This window comes from Gavia stellata, unplaced genomic scaffold (assembly GCF_030936135.1).
Source record: "Gavia stellata isolate bGavSte3 unplaced genomic scaffold, bGavSte3.hap2 HAP2_SCAFFOLD_44, whole genome shotgun sequence".
Taxonomy (NCBI): domain Eukaryota; kingdom Metazoa; phylum Chordata; class Aves; order Gaviiformes; family Gaviidae; genus Gavia; species Gavia stellata.
The window spans coordinates 4,321-22,787 of NW_026777121.1; the positions used below are offsets into that span (position 1 = coordinate 4,321).

General features: G+C 48.9%; 1 protein-coding gene across 1 annotated transcript in view; it reads right to left on the minus strand.

Moving 5' to 3' along the window:
- Positions 1–1,008: 1,008 nt before the first annotated feature.
- Positions 1,009–18,467, minus strand: part of LOC132321748 (acrosin-like) — a 90,682-nt gene continuing 73,223 nt past the window's right edge. Inside the window, 3 exon segments of the mRNA XM_059835187.1 lie at positions 1,009–1,368; positions 9,162–9,307; positions 9,587–9,852. Coding sequence (XP_059691170.1) covers positions 1,009–1,368; positions 9,162–9,307; positions 9,587–9,852 — 772 coding nt within the window.

The window sequence follows — 18,467 nt, forward strand, 5'->3', positions numbered from 1 at the left end:
GTAGGACAGACGGCGGGGATTAGGCGCAGGGCTCAGGCAAACAAGCAAATCAACCAGCGGTTGGCTTATGTGTGACTAGCTCCTTCATCCCCGTCTTCTCTCCATTTTCCATGCTTATACATCCCCCTCATCTTCCTCAGCTCCTCTCTTTCTCTGCCCTTGGCTGCTCCCAAGCAAGGGACCTACCCCCCGTTATTTTTCCCCCCTTGCTCCCAGGTTTGCTACATCCGTAAACAGATTTGGTGTTGCAGGTGCTCTTAGCTAGGTCACCCTGGACTTCCATGGCATTACTGATGCGGTTTCCTGGGCACTGCTGGCCCTGGCAGATCCCTCTCCCCAGGATGACGCCAACTCTTTGTTCAACTACCTGTGAAGTGTAGCATCTCTCCCATCAAGCCCCCTCAACTACCCGTGAAATGTGGCTCTTCCTCATGGCCCTGTAACTGCTGTCAGCTTCTCAGTCTGTTTGCTCTGCTCAGCAATTTCTCTTGCCATGCTCAGGCGTTTCCCACAGGCTGTTCAGGGAGCTAAGGCTTACGCCAGGCCCTAGGCATCAGCCTGTGTGCCTTAATGCCTACCCCCAAAGTTGGCTGCATGTCCCATCATTTTTTCCTCTCCCTGTTCTAACTTCAACGTGCCAGTCTTCTCCACCCCATGGTGGCTCTGAGCACCCTCCTCTCTGACCAGGCCCGGTTTCAGCCCTTTTGAGTGGCTCTTTCCCTTTGTGCCCTACTTGACCGCCTGCAGCCTCGTTTTGCAGGCGCCGGGCGTGGAAGTCCTTGCCTCGCACGGGAGACTGAAAGGGACTGAAGCATGGTTTGCTGTGAAAATTGGCAACTTTATTTCAAGCGCTAAGTCACCTTCAGCATTTGTGTGTCCTCGGACGAGCATGGACAGGACAGAGCAGGCCTTTGACACTGAGGCTGCCTTTGGATGAGCAGCCATTGCCGGAGAAGGATCCAGTGCTGCTATGCTGCAGCCTCCACTGGATCCTGCTCAGCCTGCTGCTCAAGCCTTTCTTCCTCTCAGGACCTGCAGGAGCTCCTGCACCCAAGTGAAGAACTCCACCAGCCTCTGGAGTGGAAATGGGCAGGAGCTAAACCTGCCCGACTGTGTTGGTATTGGGCTTGGCCTCTGAAAGGGAGTTGAGGCGGTGAGAAAATGACTCCATGCCCGTGATGTTGGACTGCCCCTTCCTGCTGGGCGCAGTCCCATCTGTAGCAGGATCCAGTCGTAAAAGTGCTGAGCGGAGGTGTAGACTCCGGGCTATTTTGCTCTCGCACAGCCTTTCCTCCAGCTGGTCACTCCAACGAGCCAGAAGTAGTCAGCGTTGTTATCTTTGCAGGTGAGAGGACCACCGCCGTCACCCTGCAGCGGAGGAGAGAGGATTAAGTTCTTCTTGGGTGGCCTCTGTCAGCACTAGATTTCTCTGAGTTACCAAAATATAGACAATAGAAATAGCTACTAGTGTTAGTAGATACATTTTCAGAATGCTTTCTCTTGCCACACCAATCGGGCTAGAGAGGTTGTTAAAGCATTCTATTAAAGGAAATAATCCCTAGATTTGGGATTCCTGCAGTGCTATCTTCTGACAATGGGCCTCATTTTGTTTCAGAGGTGGTCCAGGGAGCGTCAAAATTTCTCCAATTTGAATGGGATTTACATACCCCATGGAGGCCACAGCCTAGTGGGAAAGGAAGGAATAAAATGAACCAGACTCTTAAAAGGCACATCTCAAAATTATGCCGAGAAACTCGACTTCCATGGGTGGATGTTTTACCAACTGCTTTAATGAGGAACAGTAGGGAAAGTGAGATGGTTAAATAAAATACTTCACGGGATGGGGTTCTCCTTAATGGGTTGGTTACAGAGCTTAGTTCAAACTCTGATTGTGTTTCTAATACTGATTGTAGTAGTTTGTATCGTTTTTGGATGTATCGAGAGTATAATCGTTCGGGCTGGAATGTCACGATCCTCACCCCTAATGATAACCACAACTCGGGAAAGAAAAAAGCCCCTTCCTCACAGGATATGCGCAGGAAAAAGAGAGGATCCTGTGACTTCAAGTGAAGACGAGGCACCTAAGAGGCAATGGGAACGAAGGCAACTAAGCTCAACTGTAAAAAGTACTGGTAACTGTTGCTGGGAACGTAGAAATGCTTAACCGTGTGTTTACCGAGGGGTGCTAGCCTTGTGGAGTTACCACCTAGCACCCATCTCTGCGCAAACATGAAATAAACTCGCCTCTGTGTGTGTATCGGCCTCTTGCACACCGGGTAAAGAACCCAACTGCTGGGACAACACTGGGAGCCAGCAGCTCCCCCCCACAGGCGAGCATCTCTGCTGCAGGGCCGGTGGCCCCGCAGCCACCCCCGGGCCTGAAGCGCTGGGGGCTGCCTAGTCTGAAGAAAATAAAGGGAAAGTCCGGTGAGAGTCTGCACGCGAGGAAGAGGGTGGCAGGAACATGATCTCTGCCTCTCCAGTACCACACACCTCTCTCCAGGTTCCGCCTGACGTTGCTCAGACACGGTCTCTCTCACTTGTTTGGGTTTCTGCCTGTCGCTTGCAATATTTGTCTCTTCTTCTGATTTGCTCTTGAGAAGCGATGGGTTTTCTTGAGAGACATTGCCTTTTTTCCCCTCACGCCCATGAAGCTTTCTCCAAACAGAGATAACATCCAGCCAACACTTTGGCTCCTCGAGACAAGGCTCGAGGGGGGAGGGAGAGAGGGGAGGGAGAGGGGGGAGGGAGAGGGGGGAGAAAAGAAAGCTTTATCCTGATAGAAGGTGTTTTGGACGATTGCTTGGAGCAAAGTGTTAGAATGGAAGGTGGGAGAAGAAAAATACTGCTGCTCTGTGACAGTGAAATCAGCCAGCAGGAAAGGAAAAGGATAATGAATACTCACATGCATTGTATGTTGGTTTTGGATTTTTTCTTAATGAGATGGATGCCTTCCAGTCCATTGGTGATACCGTAAATCCTCCTTTTTTGCACCTTGAGGACCTCTGCCGCTCTGTTCAAATCTAAGACCCCATCAGGAGATTGGCTCAGCAACTGAATGAACTTCTTTGTTAGAAGGGCAAGTGATGTATCATACCGAGTCTTTTCTGAAGGAGATTTTGGAGCTTGGCAAGAAAAGAGAAAAAAAACCAAAACAGGGAAATCAGTTTTCTCATTTTGGTTCCGAAAGCAGCATCCAGAAATGAAAGGATACATATTACAGATATTTCTTTCATTTTTACTACAGAAATCTCTCAAACCTCTGCATTAAGACACAGCTTACCACTGGGTATTTATTTGTATTTCAAGCTGCACTTTTCCAAAAGTCACAGGTACATGAGCAAAGCCATACATTTTTTTAAATGCAAGTATTTCCATGATGGATACATATATGCAATATTCTACTTAGGTTTTCACTATGTGAAGTCTTAAGAGTATTTTTAGTATCTATTTATTCTGGCAGCAATACCAAAAATTCCCCTATGACTCTCCTCCATCAGGCTGATAGCCAGCTTTCATCAGGGTTTGATTTTCCCCTCTTGTAAGACGAGTGTTTCACATGCAATTAAGCAGGACTTGGGTGTACTTCAGTGGGTGAACACAACGACAGATTCCATCAGCGCCAGACTCCACGGCACGGCGTACAGAAAACTCAAGTGAATTAGAGGAGATTGACGCAAGACACAATGTATAATCATCATTTCCCCATAACCAAACAATGCTCAAACTGGGCAAGAGTCTCCCTCCACTTCTTTTAAATTAGAAGTCAGCACACGGCTTGGATCTTACTAGACAACGCGCTCTTTTCACGCACAAATGTAGCAACAGATGAGCTGTTAAAGAGTTTAAATATGGAGATCAGAATAATTTTTAACTCTAAATGTTTGAGGACTTTGTGTCAAGGGAAATGAGCCAGCCATTATTAGAAGTCTGCTGGGCTGGTACATCTCAAACCTTTCATTTGCTTCAAGTATTACGCAGGATGGATCTTAGGCTGATCTGGTGGTCATTTTCATGTTTTCAAGGTTCAGGTCCCCCACTTGATTGCAGAAGTCAGTCAAAACTGAAATCCTACCCGAAAGCAAACCTTTAGGCTACCCTGAAACATTTTGAAGGAAATGATGGCTTTTCAGTGAAAACCAATTCATTGCCTCTTTGCAAAGAGAACCTGCTGTATCTCATTCTTTGGTAGCTTCAGGGCTTGTCTGCATGGGGAACTGGAGGAAAATTCCTATCAATTAGGCGACATTCTGAATTTAGACCAGCATGATTGTTGTTTGTTTGTTTTAATTTGGGGTTTGGAAAAGAATGAGAGGGTCAGAGTGAGAAGGGCAAGAGGCTACTTGACCCCCAGCTAAACGGGGATGTGCTCCTGGTCATGCAGCAAGGGGGTTCTCTGTACGGCCTTAGCAACACTGCAGCAGCACCCTATGCACCGAATGGTACTGAACTTCTGCGAGAACGCACTTCGGTTTAAAACGGACTTCATTTAGCTTAACGAAGTTCAGTTTAATGAAGACAACTGTGCTTGTGTAACTTGTCCGCATTAAGTTCGTCTCTTCAGCTAATTTCACTTTTCCCATCTGCCTCAGCAGAAACAAGACTTAGACTGGTGAGGAGGGACAAGCACCCTCCACACCTCTTGCTCTCCCATCACTACCACTGCTGCCCCAGTCCTCCTCTTTCCCCATTCCCCTCCCTCTGCAAGCCTAACTCTCCTGCTGAAATCCCCCAAACAAGATGGCAAGGCTACACCCCCAGCGCCTGTTGCAAGAAACCTACTGCCCGAGGCAACGCAGGCGTGCAAAAATGAAGACTTGCAGCAACTAAGCAGCGGCAGTAGTAATCTAGTCGTACCGCAGGGAGAGAAGGCAGCTCACAAAAAGCAGGCAGCGTGCAACGCTGCTGGGGCACAGCTACCGCTCTTTGCAAATCCCTGCCTGGGGGAATAAGCCCTGCCCATCAGCTGCTGTAACTCCAGTGAGGAAGGAGGCGGCTGGCCCGATTAGCCCTGCCGAATAACTGTGCGTTTGAGCCCGTCGCAGTATCTTGATTCCTCAGCATCTACCTCTCCTAAGCATCCCCCGCTTCGTGTCCTTGGGTGAAGAGGAGGCCCTGGATGGCGAGGCTGCAGGCTGCCCGGCGGGCGGAGGGACAGAGCTGGCAGCCAGGAGCCTCTGCGGCCTCTCAGCGGCTCTGCACCAACCGATCGACGCACGCCGCAAACCCGTTGCGTGCTGCTGGCTGCGGGGGCGAGGATGTTGCACACACATCCGGGCGAGGACAGTAATAAACACGCGTCTTTAGCTAGGTAACGCAGCCTGTCGTGCTGGTTCACACTGATCTCAAGCTAGTAAAATCAAAAACTCTGTGCCATACAGCGTGTTACCAGTTCCCTTACTTGTTGGACTATCTGGACTTCTTGTCGCAGCTCTTCCTTTCCCCTTTGGAGTCTTTAGTCCTTCAGCCAGATACTGGTGGCCACTTCCTCCTAGCTCCAGCCTTCGTTTTGCCTGTTTAAAAAGAAAAAAACAGTAATTTTTTTTTAATTGATGGGTTGTTAAGAAGTGTATTTTGCTTTATCAAACACAATATTGGGCTTACAGGAAAGGTGGACAGCAGTGAACTTTTCGCAGCAAAGTTCTGTATCAGTACAGGTTCATACCTCATATTCATCACAAGGGAATCTGAATATTTATGGGAACCCAAAGGCAGGCTTCAATGTTTCACTCTCAGAGGCTAGGTTGATGGTTTTGTTTGGAAAATTTAGCAATTTTTTTTAATTTGAAAAGCTGAGTGACAGTTGTATGACCCGCTTCAGTCCAGTCTGGACCTTTTCAAATACATATGAAAAATGTCTACCTCCACTTGAGTTGAGAACGTTTCGGTTAAGAAAACCAAAGACAAACGCTCAAGCACACAGGTATGCACCCAGAAATCTACATTTCTTCTGAAAAACTCCTTACGTCCACTGAAGTTTGGGCACAGGTAGTGTAAGTGCAAGGGGAAGGAAAAATGTAACTTGAAAGGATGGCTTTGAGAGGACGAGTAACTTCCACTACTGTAAGCTTTCCATCAATGACATACGAGACGTTACATCAAGAGCAGCATTGGACAACTGTTCTCCTCTGCTCGTCAAGAATTCTTGTCCTCATTGAAAGCACAACCACTACATTTATTTCATATTAACTAGCACGTTTGCATTAAAGCTGCCTACATAAAAGCAAGGTGGAGCAAAAGTAGTATCAGAAAGACGATGCCTGAAAATCAGCTAAATGTTGCATTCAGCTCAATGGAAAGCTGTGTACACCTTGAATAATAAAAATCACGAATGACACTGTTAAACTGTGCAACACACAAACTGCAATCAAAACCACCACCAATATGAATTTTGTTCCTAGACAGAAACACAATCTACTATCTTTGGAAACAATTCTATACCCTGCCGTGCTACTCGGGTTACTGAAACTAAACCTGGGGATACTTGTTATCCTAACAATAGGAAGGACATTACCTGGGAAGACACAGGAAAAAAAAGACAAAGAAGTTTTATGTCTAATGAAGTTTAGCCAAATAACTGTTTCCAAAGAACGTTGTTTATTCAATTAGGTAGAATAATTCAGAGTATTTTATTTGCTTGCTCTTTAGACTTGCCCCAAAGGGCTGGATCATATTCTGCTCCTCAGTGAGCCAAGATAAAATAATACATTCCGCCATGGAGTTGGAGACAGATATTTCCATATTGTGGATTTAGCTTGTGTGTTTTACTTAGGGTCTGTGACCAAGAGAAGGCTCTAAATAAATTAATTTATATGCGTTATTTATGGATAGCTCACTAACATCTTTGTACTGGACTCCGTTCGCAAACCTCAAACTTATTAAAAGGTGAGTTAAAGCACATGAAATGTGTACAAGCCCTCGGTGTAAAAGCATGTACAGAGTGCTCAAGCCACTCTTCTGTATATTTTGTGCGAAGGGGCAGGGCACTAATTCCTCGGTGACAGAGCAAAACTGAACTAACTGCATCCTTCTAACCAGCACAGGCACTGGGCGCCGGGCAGCCCATGGGTGGCAGCTTCTCACGGCGCACAACACCTCTGCTCCGCTCCCCGAGGCATTGGCTCCGCCATCCAAGGACACAGATTTTAAAAAGCCGGCTGTTAACAAAAGCGTCCAGCTAATGTGTTTAGCCAACGTAATTGGATTAAATTACGATTACAGCTATTCCAGACAGAGAAATACATTTCACACTTTTTTTAAAGTAAGTGTTTTTCCACCCTGAACACTGTAAGAGCAAAGGCTCCTGTGAACTTCAAATAATCACGTTTGGTAGTGAGAGAAGACAAACAGCACCTTTCAGCTGTGCGCAGCAGCCCAAGCCTGTCCGAGTGTGTCGGGCTGTTACAAACAACCTGCTCTCGCCGGTCTCACCAGCGCGCCGTAGCTACGGGCAGTACCGGACTACTGAGCGGCTTCTGCAAAAATACCCAACGGCAGAGACAGCACTACAGGATAGTTATTGTGTAGGGCACAAAGCATATGGCAAACCTGAGAGAGAGATACAGAGCAAAATATTTTAGAAGAGTTTAAAAGAGCTTGGTGAAGTTACCGAGAGGCGATTTTAGCAAACCCCAGGGGATGTTTAATTTCTGGCCAGATGCTACACGTCACTCAGCAAGTGCCTTCTTCCCCTTCCTGTTTTACAAACTTCATAACAAGATGCAGGATTGAAGTGGCATATTCTCTCAATTTCTTCTTCCCCGACTGTGCTGGTTTTGGCTGGGGTAGCGTTAGTTTTCTTCATAGTAGCTAGTATGGGGCTGTGTTTTGGATTTGTGCTGGAAACAGTGTTGATAAAGCAGGGATGTTTTCATTACTGCTGAGCAGTGCTTACACAGAGTCAAGGCCTTTTCTGCTTCTCACACCGCCTCACCAGCGAGTAGGCTGGGGGTGCACAAAAAGTTGGGAGGGGACACAGCTGGGACAGCTGACCCCAACTGACCAAAGGGATATGCCATACCATATGACGTCATGCTCAGCATATAAAGCTGGGGGAAGAAGAAGGAAGGGGGGGACATGCGGGGTGATGGCGTTTGTCTTCCCAAGTAACCGTTACGCGTGATGGAGCCCTGCTTTCCTGGAGATGGCTGAACACCTGCCTGCCGGTGGGAAGTAGTGAACGAATTCCTTGTTTTGCTTTGCTTGCCTGCGCAGCTTTTGCTTCACCTATTGAACTGTCTTTATCTCAAGCCGCGAGTTTTCTCACTTTACCCTTCCGATTCTCTCCCCCATCCCACCTGGGGGGAGTGAGCGAGTGGCTGGGTGGTGCTTAGTTGCCAGCTGGGGCTAAAGCACGACATCCATGGCTTTGGTAAATCCTGTATCAGCCTCATCTCCTCAGTCTACCTTCTAGAGCTGTATGGTGGAGCCTTGCTCCCATGCTGGAGTGCGGGGCAGTCACGGGAGGAAAGAAGGAACCAGCCCCGTGCGTTGCATTTGCTGAGCAGGGCTAGGTCCCTGGAGGATAGAGAGCATTGGATTGAAGAATGACAGTCTCAAAGCTCATGATAGGTGCGGGGGCTTCCCGCTGCCATTCTCTGGAACAGCTTTTCTCCCAGCTGGTGATTCTAACGAGCCAGAAGTAGTCTGCCTTGCTGTCTTTGCAGACGAGAGGACCACCGCTGTCACCCTGCAGCGGAGGAGAGAGGACAAAGGTGTTGTTGTTGGGTGGCCTCTGTCAGCACTACGGCTGGCTCCTTCTCTCCCACAGCACCGGCCAGAGCTGTACTCTGCGGCACAGAAAAGCCCCGCTTAGGTGCCAGGGCGTACAGAAGCTTGTGTGGGAGGGGGTCATGGGCCTGTAAGGTAGGGTTCTCTCTCATCTCTGCAGAGTGACCCTGCACGTGTGGAACGCAGATGTTCCAGGCTTGGGCTGTGGACCTGTGGGCTGCCAAGAGCACTGGATGGGCTTTGTGGGCAGAGTCGCAGGCCTCTGGGGCAAGGGGGGCACTGGGCAAGGAGCTGCAGGTGGGGAAGGGGAGGTCAGCCCCAGCAGCGGTGGGAGGGTGACTTGCCAGGCAAAGCACGCGCTGGGGTCTGCGTGGGACGGTTGTGAGAGGGCTGCCCGTGCTGCTGGGGCTTGACTCGTAGCACGCTCCTACCTGGCAGGTGTCGATGCCACCCTGCGCATAGCCAGCACACAGGTTGTGGGTGTGGATGGCCCCTCTGTACCACCCGCTGCTGTTACAGAGGTTGACATCAATGAGGCGGACCTTGGCCTCCTGCAGGACATCAGTTGATCCTCCAGCTGCGAGCACAGAGAGGAATTAACACCAGGCAGCTCGTTGCCATTTCTCCTCCCCTGTGTGGGTGAAGCCCTTCCCTAGGGCTTGGCTTTGCACCTTGAAGGCACTGTACCGGTGGTCCCCTTGTGCCTCCCTTTGGGGAATGGCTCAGGCCCATCTCTCTAGAGGCATGCGTCCCCGCAGCCTGACTCTGGCTTTCGCCTCTGCTCTCAGGAAGGCCAACCCGTCTCCCCTGCGTGCCAAACTTGCGCTCAGGACACGAGTACTTTTTGGGAACTCACATCTTGCAGTCGTGGAACCCCAGCCGCTGGCGTAGCAGGTTGTCAGCTCCGACACTCTCAGCGAGGCGTCGGGCACACAGGCAAGCTGGATGGAGTAGCTGCACTGCACAGGCTGGTCCAGTTCCAGCAGGGCGATGTCGTTCCTCTGCGTGATGTTACTGTAGTGCTTGTGAACCAGTAGCCGCTTGATATTGCGCACTTGGGCCTCAGGGCCCAGCTGAGGCAACCGGGTGGCCCCGATCACCACGCGCCACATGGTGATGTGCCTGGAAGGCAGAGGGAGAGAGGGGTGAGAGGGAGCGGAGCCATGTGCTGCAGCAGCCCTGCAGTTGCCTGTCTTCTGCTTCATAATGGAAAGGGGAAAGCAGCGCTACGGAGGGCGTGACTGCCATAAAGGGCTCCTATAAAAAAAATGGTGAACCACTGCAAACAAGCCCAAGGGTGAAGCGCTCCGAAAGCCCCCCAGCGTGGAGCGCTCCCAAAATAATACCAAACACTGCAGGGATCCCCCACACACAAAAAAAAGAATGGTACAGGATTCCCCCAAAAAGGTAATGGTGACAAGCTCCCAAAAGCCACAATGGTGAGGCACTCCTGCGGGGCTGCACTCCAGAAATCCTAGGTATTGTAATGTTCCAAAAAACAGCAAAACCATAAAGAGCTCCCAAAAAGCAAGATCGTGAAGCCCTCCAGCAAGCCCCAGGGTGCTAAGTTCCAAAAAAGTACCAGGCTGCAGAGCTCCAAACAAGGTCCAGGATTCCCGACTCCCGAAAATACCAAACGCACATTGCAGAATCTCCCCCCAGAAAAACCCCAAATGGTGCAGGGACGCCTTCCAAAACACCACCAAACGGTGCAGGACTCCCCCCAAAAAACACCCAACAGTGAAGGACTCCCGCAAAAAAACACCCAAAGGTGCAGGACTCCCCCCCAAAAATTAACGGTGAACGGCTCCCAAAAATCCAAATGGTGCTGCACTCCCCCGGAGCAGTGACATGAAGGCCTCAAAAAATCCCGCGTTTTGTAATATTCCAAAACATAGCAAAACCATGAAGGCCTCCAAAACACACAATGGTGAAGCCCTCCAAACAAGCCCCAGGGTGCAGAGCTCAAAAAAAGTGCCGGGTTGGAGACTCCCAAACACCCCAAATGATGCAGAACTCCCTGAAAAACATGCAAATGGTGCAGGAGTCCCCCCCAAAAAAAACCCTACATGGTGCAAGACTTACCAGGAAAACAAAAAATAAACAGTTTGCCCTCCTCTGGGGTGGAACAGTGAAGCACTCCAAGAATTCCCCGTTTTGTAATATTCCCCAAAATAGCAAAGCCATAAAGGGCTCCAAAAAACAAAATGGTGAACCACTGAAAACATGCCTGTCACGTTACAAGGACTGAGCAATTTGGCAGAAAATAAACCCCCGTGCGTTCCAGCTTGTCCTCAGATATCAGAGGGGCTGGGGGCGGCTAGGCTTAGATTCTGGGTGGTGCCCATTTCCTGTATTACAAGTCCGATCGTGTTCTGTATAAACATATACACACACACACAGAGTCATGTATAGATAGATAGATATAATCTTAACGATTACGGATGCACTTGTAACTCCATACACTTTCAGTCTAGCCACGTTGCATGAACTAGCACGGCCACCCTTAAGGAATTTAACTGCGTTCAATGAGAACTCTTACTGCCCACAAAGGTGGTACAAATAGTTTGAATATGAGTAATACAGCCTGGCTACAAGCGCGCTAGATCACAAAACACGTGGTATAGCCAAGTGTTAGTATGCGAAAGATAGCCACCTACAAGCGCATTAAATCACAAAACAACTCTACAGAGGTTGCCAAATCTCCCGGGGGGGGACACACTTGGTATAGCCAAGTGTCCAAATCTTACTCAGAGGCATCCCTCTGGGGGGGAAGAGAGGTTCAGCCCGTCGACTGATCCCAGATGTCAGAGCAGGTCTGCGATGGTATCTTCCCTAACATCCCTCCTCTCTTAAGCTTTTATACTATTCTTACTTTACAGGTGGAGCTTGAGTGACTCTAGTCATATTTGTCTTTGTTGTAATTGGTGTAAAAGTTTCTCGCTTTGCTTTTAAAGGTAGAGACCAAGAAAAATTCAGAGCGCAGGCTCAGTGAGGGGTGGTCGCACCTTGGAGGTGGGTAGCTTTGGGATGGAGGTGCGTTTTTTAGTATTATAATGAGATTATAATGAGTATTTTGTCAAAAGGTGAGAGACTGTCGGCCCATTCCCAGGCACTCCGCTACACACCATTACACGCACTAAATAGGTTATTGTATCTTTGTACAATAGCATTGTCTTTGACCAGGTACCTATCCTAGTTATCAGGGTGAGTCTCCATCGCATTGTTCCATAGCACCTTCCAGTTCCTGTCTTATCACAGAGCCTGGCCGCGGTGTCTCTACTCTGCTCCACCCTCTGTACAGTTTCTCTTAGAGTCAGCACACCAAGCTCCCCTGGCATTGCCAACACCTAAGGTTGCCTAGGGAACTTCTGCGGGATGGAACTCTTGCATGACCACCCCGAAAGTTTCTTCAGTGCTGTACCTTTCCTAAAAATGCAAATATACATTTAATTTCCAAGTCACCTCCAGCAATAATTCCACAATGCCCAAGGGTGAAGAGCTCCGAAAACCCACCAGGGTGGAGTGCTCCTAAAACAATACCAAACACTGCAGGAGTCCCACCAAAAAAAAGATGCAGGAATCCCCCAAAAAGGTAACGGTGACCAGCTCCCAAAACCCAAAATGGTGAGGCACTCCTGCGGGGCAGCAGGCTGAGGCACTCCAGAAACCCCGGCTTTTGTAATGTTCCAAAAACCAGCAAAGCCCTAAAGGGCTCCAGAAAACAAAACAGTGAACCCTTCAAACAAGCCCCATGGTGCAGAGTCCCAAAAAAGTACCGGGCTGGAGAGCTTCAAAACAGACCCAGGGTGCAGGACTCCACAAAATACACCAAACAGTTCAGAAACTGCCCCCAAAGGGTGCAGGAGTCCCCCAGAAAAACACCAAACGGTGCAGGACTCCCCCAGAAAGATAAGTGAATGATTCCCAAAAAACAAATCGTCAGGCACTCCTGCCGGGTGGCGCGGTGAGGCACTCCAAACATCCCGGGTTTTGTAATATTCCAAAACGTAGCAAAACCATAGAAGGCTCCAAAACCCAAAATGGTAAAGTCCTCCAAACAAGCCTCAGGGGGCAGAGCTCCAAAAAGGACCGGCTTGGAGAGCTCCAAAAAAGCCCCAGGCTGCAGGACTCCCAAAAAACCCACCAAACTGTGCAGAATTTCCCCCAAAATAACCTTAAAATGGTACACTACTCCCTCCAAAAAAACACCAAACGCTGCAAGACTCCTCCAGAAAATACTAACTGGGAATGGCTCTGAAAAACCAAATGGTGAGGCACTCCTCCAGGGCGGCGTTGTGAAGGCCTTCAGAAATCTTGGGTTCTGCAATATTCCAAAAAATACCAAAACCGCAAAAGGCCGCCGAAAAACAAAACTGTGAAGCACTCCAAACAAGCCCCAGGGTGCAGAGCCCCCAGACACACAGAGGGTGCAGGACTCCCCAAAAGAATACCAAATGGTGAACAGCTCCCAAAACACCAAATGGGGATGCACTCCTCCGGGGCAGCGCAGGGAGGTGAAGCACTCCAAAAAATCCCGGGTTTGGTAAAATTTCAAAAAATAGCAAAACTGTGAAGGGCTCCCTCCCAAAACAAATAAAATGGTGAAGCCCTTGAAAAAAGCCCCAGTGTGCAGGGCTCCCCCCTAAAAAAAACCCAAATTGTGAAGGACTCCCAAAAGCCCCAAACTGTGAAGGACGCCCAAAAAAACAAATGGTGATGCAGTCCTCCAGGACGGCGCGGTGAAGCACTCCAAAAAATGCCAGGTCTCCTACTATTCCATAGAATAGCAAAACTGTAAAGGGTTCCCAAAATACAAAATGGTGAAGCCCTCCAAACAAGCCACAGGGTGCAGAGCTCCAAAAAAACACCAGGTTGGACTGCTCCCAAAAAGCCCCAGGGTGGAGAGCTCCAAACACCACTACGAGGGAGGACTCTGAAAAAGCCCAGGATGGAGCACTCTTAAAAAGCACCGGGGTTAAGCGCTCCAAAATATCCAACTGGTGAAGCAAACCAAAAAAGCCCCGCAAAGAGGGCTCCCAAAAAGCCAAACAGTGACAGACTCCCAGAAAAACCAAATGGTGAAGCACTCCTCTGGGGTGGCGCAGTGATGCACTCCAGAAATGCCGGGTCCTGTAGCATTCCAGAAAATAGTGAAACCATGAAGGGCTTCCAAAAAAACGAAATGGTGAAGCATTCCAAAAAAGCCCCGGGGTGCAGAGCTCCAAAACACCCAAGTGATGGAGCGCTCCCAAAAAGCCCCATGGTGAAGCGCTCCCAAAAAGCCCCCGACAGAAAGCTCCAAAAGCGCCACACAGTGCAGGACTGCGAGAAAAGCCCCACGGTGCAGTAAAGCACTCCTCCAGAGCCATATGGTGATGTGCTCCTCACATGCTTCAAAACTAGCGTGGGCAATCCTAGATTGGGGGCAATCCTAGAAAACAGCAGTGGAATAGGTATTTTTATTCCCTTTCGGAAATTCCCAGCCAACAACTCTACAATGCTCCTGCCAATCTCCTAAAGACAGTCATTCCTAGCAAGTCCTGTCAAAGTCCTTGAATGCATCCCAATTCTTCATCTCCTAGGGGTTCCTGGGAAATTCCTCATTTCTCCCTCCTTTTGCTGTGCCAGAGAGCCACGCTACACATTTCCACAACGGAAAGGCTGCCTGCACAGAGCCAGACTGCACCTGAGGGGGACACAAATGCCACACCTCTTCCCAGACCCCTGCTATTTATTGCACAGGGATTAGTCCATTCTGTGGCCAACTGCTCTTCATGCTTCCTAGAGAGCTTTCACCCTTCACAGGTGGCACCTCCACAGGGGCACAACCCACTTCTCTGCCTTTGAGGAAACCCGCAACCCACAGGCGGCCCTTTCTCGCTGAGATACAAGGTGGCCCCCAAAACATTCCCCTCAGCCCCTTCAAATGACCACCTGCAGAGCTCCCAGTTCACCTGGGAGCCACCTCTCTGCTCCTCTGGTCACTCTCACCTCGCCCTCGCTGTTCACCTGCTACCCAAGCAGCACAAAGTCCACGTCCGTGGCAATGCAGAAGGCTCAGCCGAGCTCCCCAGGCTGAAGCTAGAAGACATTCAGACAGCAGAGCCTCGGCGGATGGACAAAAGGGTTGGGACTATGTCCCTGCTTGCCATCTATAGCTTGACTAGAACTTGACAGTATGTTACCTGCCTACACTCAGAAGAGTCTGGCTGAGGGGTTTGCATCCGTGAACGGGGCATAAACAAGACAGTATGTATTTTACACGGAAACAAAAGAGCCTCACCTTGCTTAGCTGAAGCTTGCTTCATTTCCTTTACATTGTCTGTACATTGCATATATTCTACATACGGAACAAGTCCTGCATTGCCCAAGCGAGGCAACTTCTGCCTGCATGTAAAATACACACAGCTAGGACACCATCTAGGTACCTTCATACGCATAGAATATACACAGAAAACATGCAGCAAGTATAAACAGAATATAGATGGAGAGACACAGAGAGATGCATCCAAATACATGTCTTTCGTCAACACAGAGAAACACCCCCACCCCCCCCGCACGGTCTATACAGAACATCCACAGACATGATACACTATCTGCAGGAAGAGAAGCCTCAGCTGACCTCATCTCACTGAGGCTTTTTTCCTCTCTCTATTCAGAAGACAGAGTATCTACACATAAAAATAGTATACAGACACAGGAAGCACAACCATGTAGATGCACTCTCTGCACAGAACACACACATAGAACGTGCAGAATAGACGTACAGTGTGTCAGCTGCATACGGACTGCACAAAGCAGACAGACAGGTGAGGGGAAGTTACGCTTTATGTCCAGCATGAATGTTGATGTCTTTATGTGGAGTCAATACTGTCTCTACATGGAACGCAGCCATTTTCAAGGCCAACGGAGGAAGGGCATTTCTCTCTGTGTGTGGAGCGTATGCTGTCCTGACTTGGAACACATGCACATGGATACACATACTTTACGCATACACGGAATATACGCACACAAGGTGATGAGAGGCTTTTCTGTCTGCACAGAGACTATATGGGCTAAATGTAATACACGTACATAGAAAAGCAGTGCCTCGCCTACCTCGACATCGAATACCAACCATCTGCGTACACGCAACATACCTGCAACAAGGGGAAGCTTTTCTGTTGCTATACAGACTACATACTGTCTTCCTCACCACTGCGCATGGACAGGCAAAGCCAGGCTTGCTTTCTCAGCATGTATCAGGCTATACTCTGCCTATCAGAAAAGAGACAGGGAGGCTTTTCTCTCCAGATACAGACTGTATTTTGTCTGTAGATAGACTGTATGCAGGCAAAGCATGTCTAGTCATAGACTAGATACTGCCAAGGCAGGGCTTTTTGGTCTGCTTATACAGTGTACGCCGGCCGTATAGAGGACAGAAACCAACAGAAGGGTGAGGTGGGGCGATAGCTTTCTCTCACCGTACAGACTGTAAAAATGGCTGTACGGAGAATACACATGGAGAGCACCGCACTCCACTGCCCTGTCAGGACACAGACCGTATGCCGGTTACGGAGCAGAGACGGGCCAGGTGAGGCAGGGCTTGCCCACCCACCCGCACAGGAAATCTGGGGAGGCTGGGGGTGGAGGGGGAGCGTCTCTGTACATCAGGCACGCTCTGCCTACAGAAGCACACAAACAGGGGAGGTGAGGCTTTTCTCTTTGCAGAGCAAACACTCGGTGCACACCGGTAGTAAGTACGGGGCTCTCTGCCTGTATGGGGAATAGAGGCTGTTTATGGAGTAGAGACGCCTCTGTACTTAGAACATGCACTGCTCATCTGCACAACAGACCCAGAGAGGCAGGGGAAGGGGGGGGGCTCCTGCCCCTACACAGGTGATGCCCTCTTTGTAGAGCACAGGCAGAAGGGTGAGGCAAGGCAAGGCTGCAAGAGGGCTGTCAGTTATCAGAGCCCTCCTCTTGCAGCTACGGAGAGGCATCCTTCTGCCAACCTGACCTGAAGTCTCAAGTGGCTGCAGCTCACTGGGTGCTCAGGGCCATGCTGCTCCAGGGAGGCTGATGAAGCTCATCAGGCCCTCATCCCCACAACATCCAGGGGGAAGAGCCCCTCACCCTGGCAGGGCTGTCCTCAGGAAGGCTCAAGTAGGAGCAAACACATCCTGCTGCTTAGCACCATCGGGCTGGTGGCACAGTCAGGACTTCGGCTCCTATGACCACAGGACCCTTCTTTGAGGAGCACAAGGAATAAGGACTGCTGGCCCAGGGACAGGGCTTCCTTGACTGAGCAGGCAAGAGAGTCTCTGCTAGCATATGCTTTGCCCAGCAATACCTCAGCGCAAAAGGCAGAGCTGACAGCCTTGACGAAGGCGTTAGAACTGAGCGAAGGAAAGAGAGTAAACATTTGGACTGACTCAAAGGATGCTTTTGGTGTAGTACGTGTCCATGGGATATTATGGAAAGAAAGAGGACTATTATCCTCTCAAAGGGGCAAACATCAAATACAAAGAGGAAATACTGGAATTGTTCCAAGCAGTCCAGAGACCGATCAAAGTGGCAGTCATGCACTGTAAAGCACATCAATCAGGAAACACGAAAGAAGCTACAGGGAACAATTAGCTGATAGAACAGCTAAAGGAATAGCACAAAGGAATGCCTTACAAATGGCATTAATTCCTACAAAGAACATTACATTACCAAAAGAGAAACCTCAATATTCGGAGGAAGATGAGAAACTAGGGAAGTTATTAGACGCAAAAAGGAATTTAGCAGGATGGTGGGTCACAGTTCAGGGACAGGTAGTAATTCCCCCACTTCCGATGAGAGAAATATTACAAACAAAACATAAAGAGTGCCATTGGGGTCCAGAAGCATTAGTCACCTTTTTAAAGAGATATGTGGTGTCTCTAAGAATGTTAGAAGTGGCTCAAATGATTTCTGCCAAGTGTGAGATTTGTTTGCGAAACAATCCGGTGGTAAAGAGAAGACTTCCAATGGGAACCTTGAAATCGGGAGTACAACCTGGAGATTATTGGCAACTTGATTTTTCAAAATTACCCAGACAAAAAGGGTATCGATACATTCTGGTGGGGGTTGATACTTTTACAGAATGGCCTCAAGCTTTTCCTTGTCAGACCAATCAAGCAAAGAAAATCATTAAATGGTTGTTACAAAAAATAATTCCAAGATTTGGAGCACCTATTGGAATATCTTCTGATAGAGGCCCACATTTTGTTGCAGATGTAGTACAAAATCTTAGCAAAGTTCTGGGAATTACCTGAAATTTACGTACCCCCTGGAGGCCTCAATCGAGTGGAAAAGCAGAAAGAATGAATCAGACATTAAAAAGGCAAATTAGCAAAATACATCGGGAGACAAATTGGCTACTACAACTAGTGAACTGGCTAAATTGCAACAGCCTTTGCAATCTTCCCTATTGGCTTTAGAAACTAATCAGTGGCTGTTGTCAAACATAGTACCAAAATGGGAAAAGGTGAATGGAGACGACCAGGAAATGATTGTAGATGGACTCGGTGTGGTCCAAGATAACCTATCTTTGGCTCCCAGTTGTATCCAGGCTCAACTGTGGGCGCAATCAGTAGCTGCTTCAATCATAAGAGAGGGTGAAGAAGGCACTCTCCCCACCAAGATTCGAAAAATAATCTGCGAGAGTGCCACTAATTTAGAGAAAAAACTCCAGTCCTGGTGGAATTTGGTAAACTTTACCTACGATC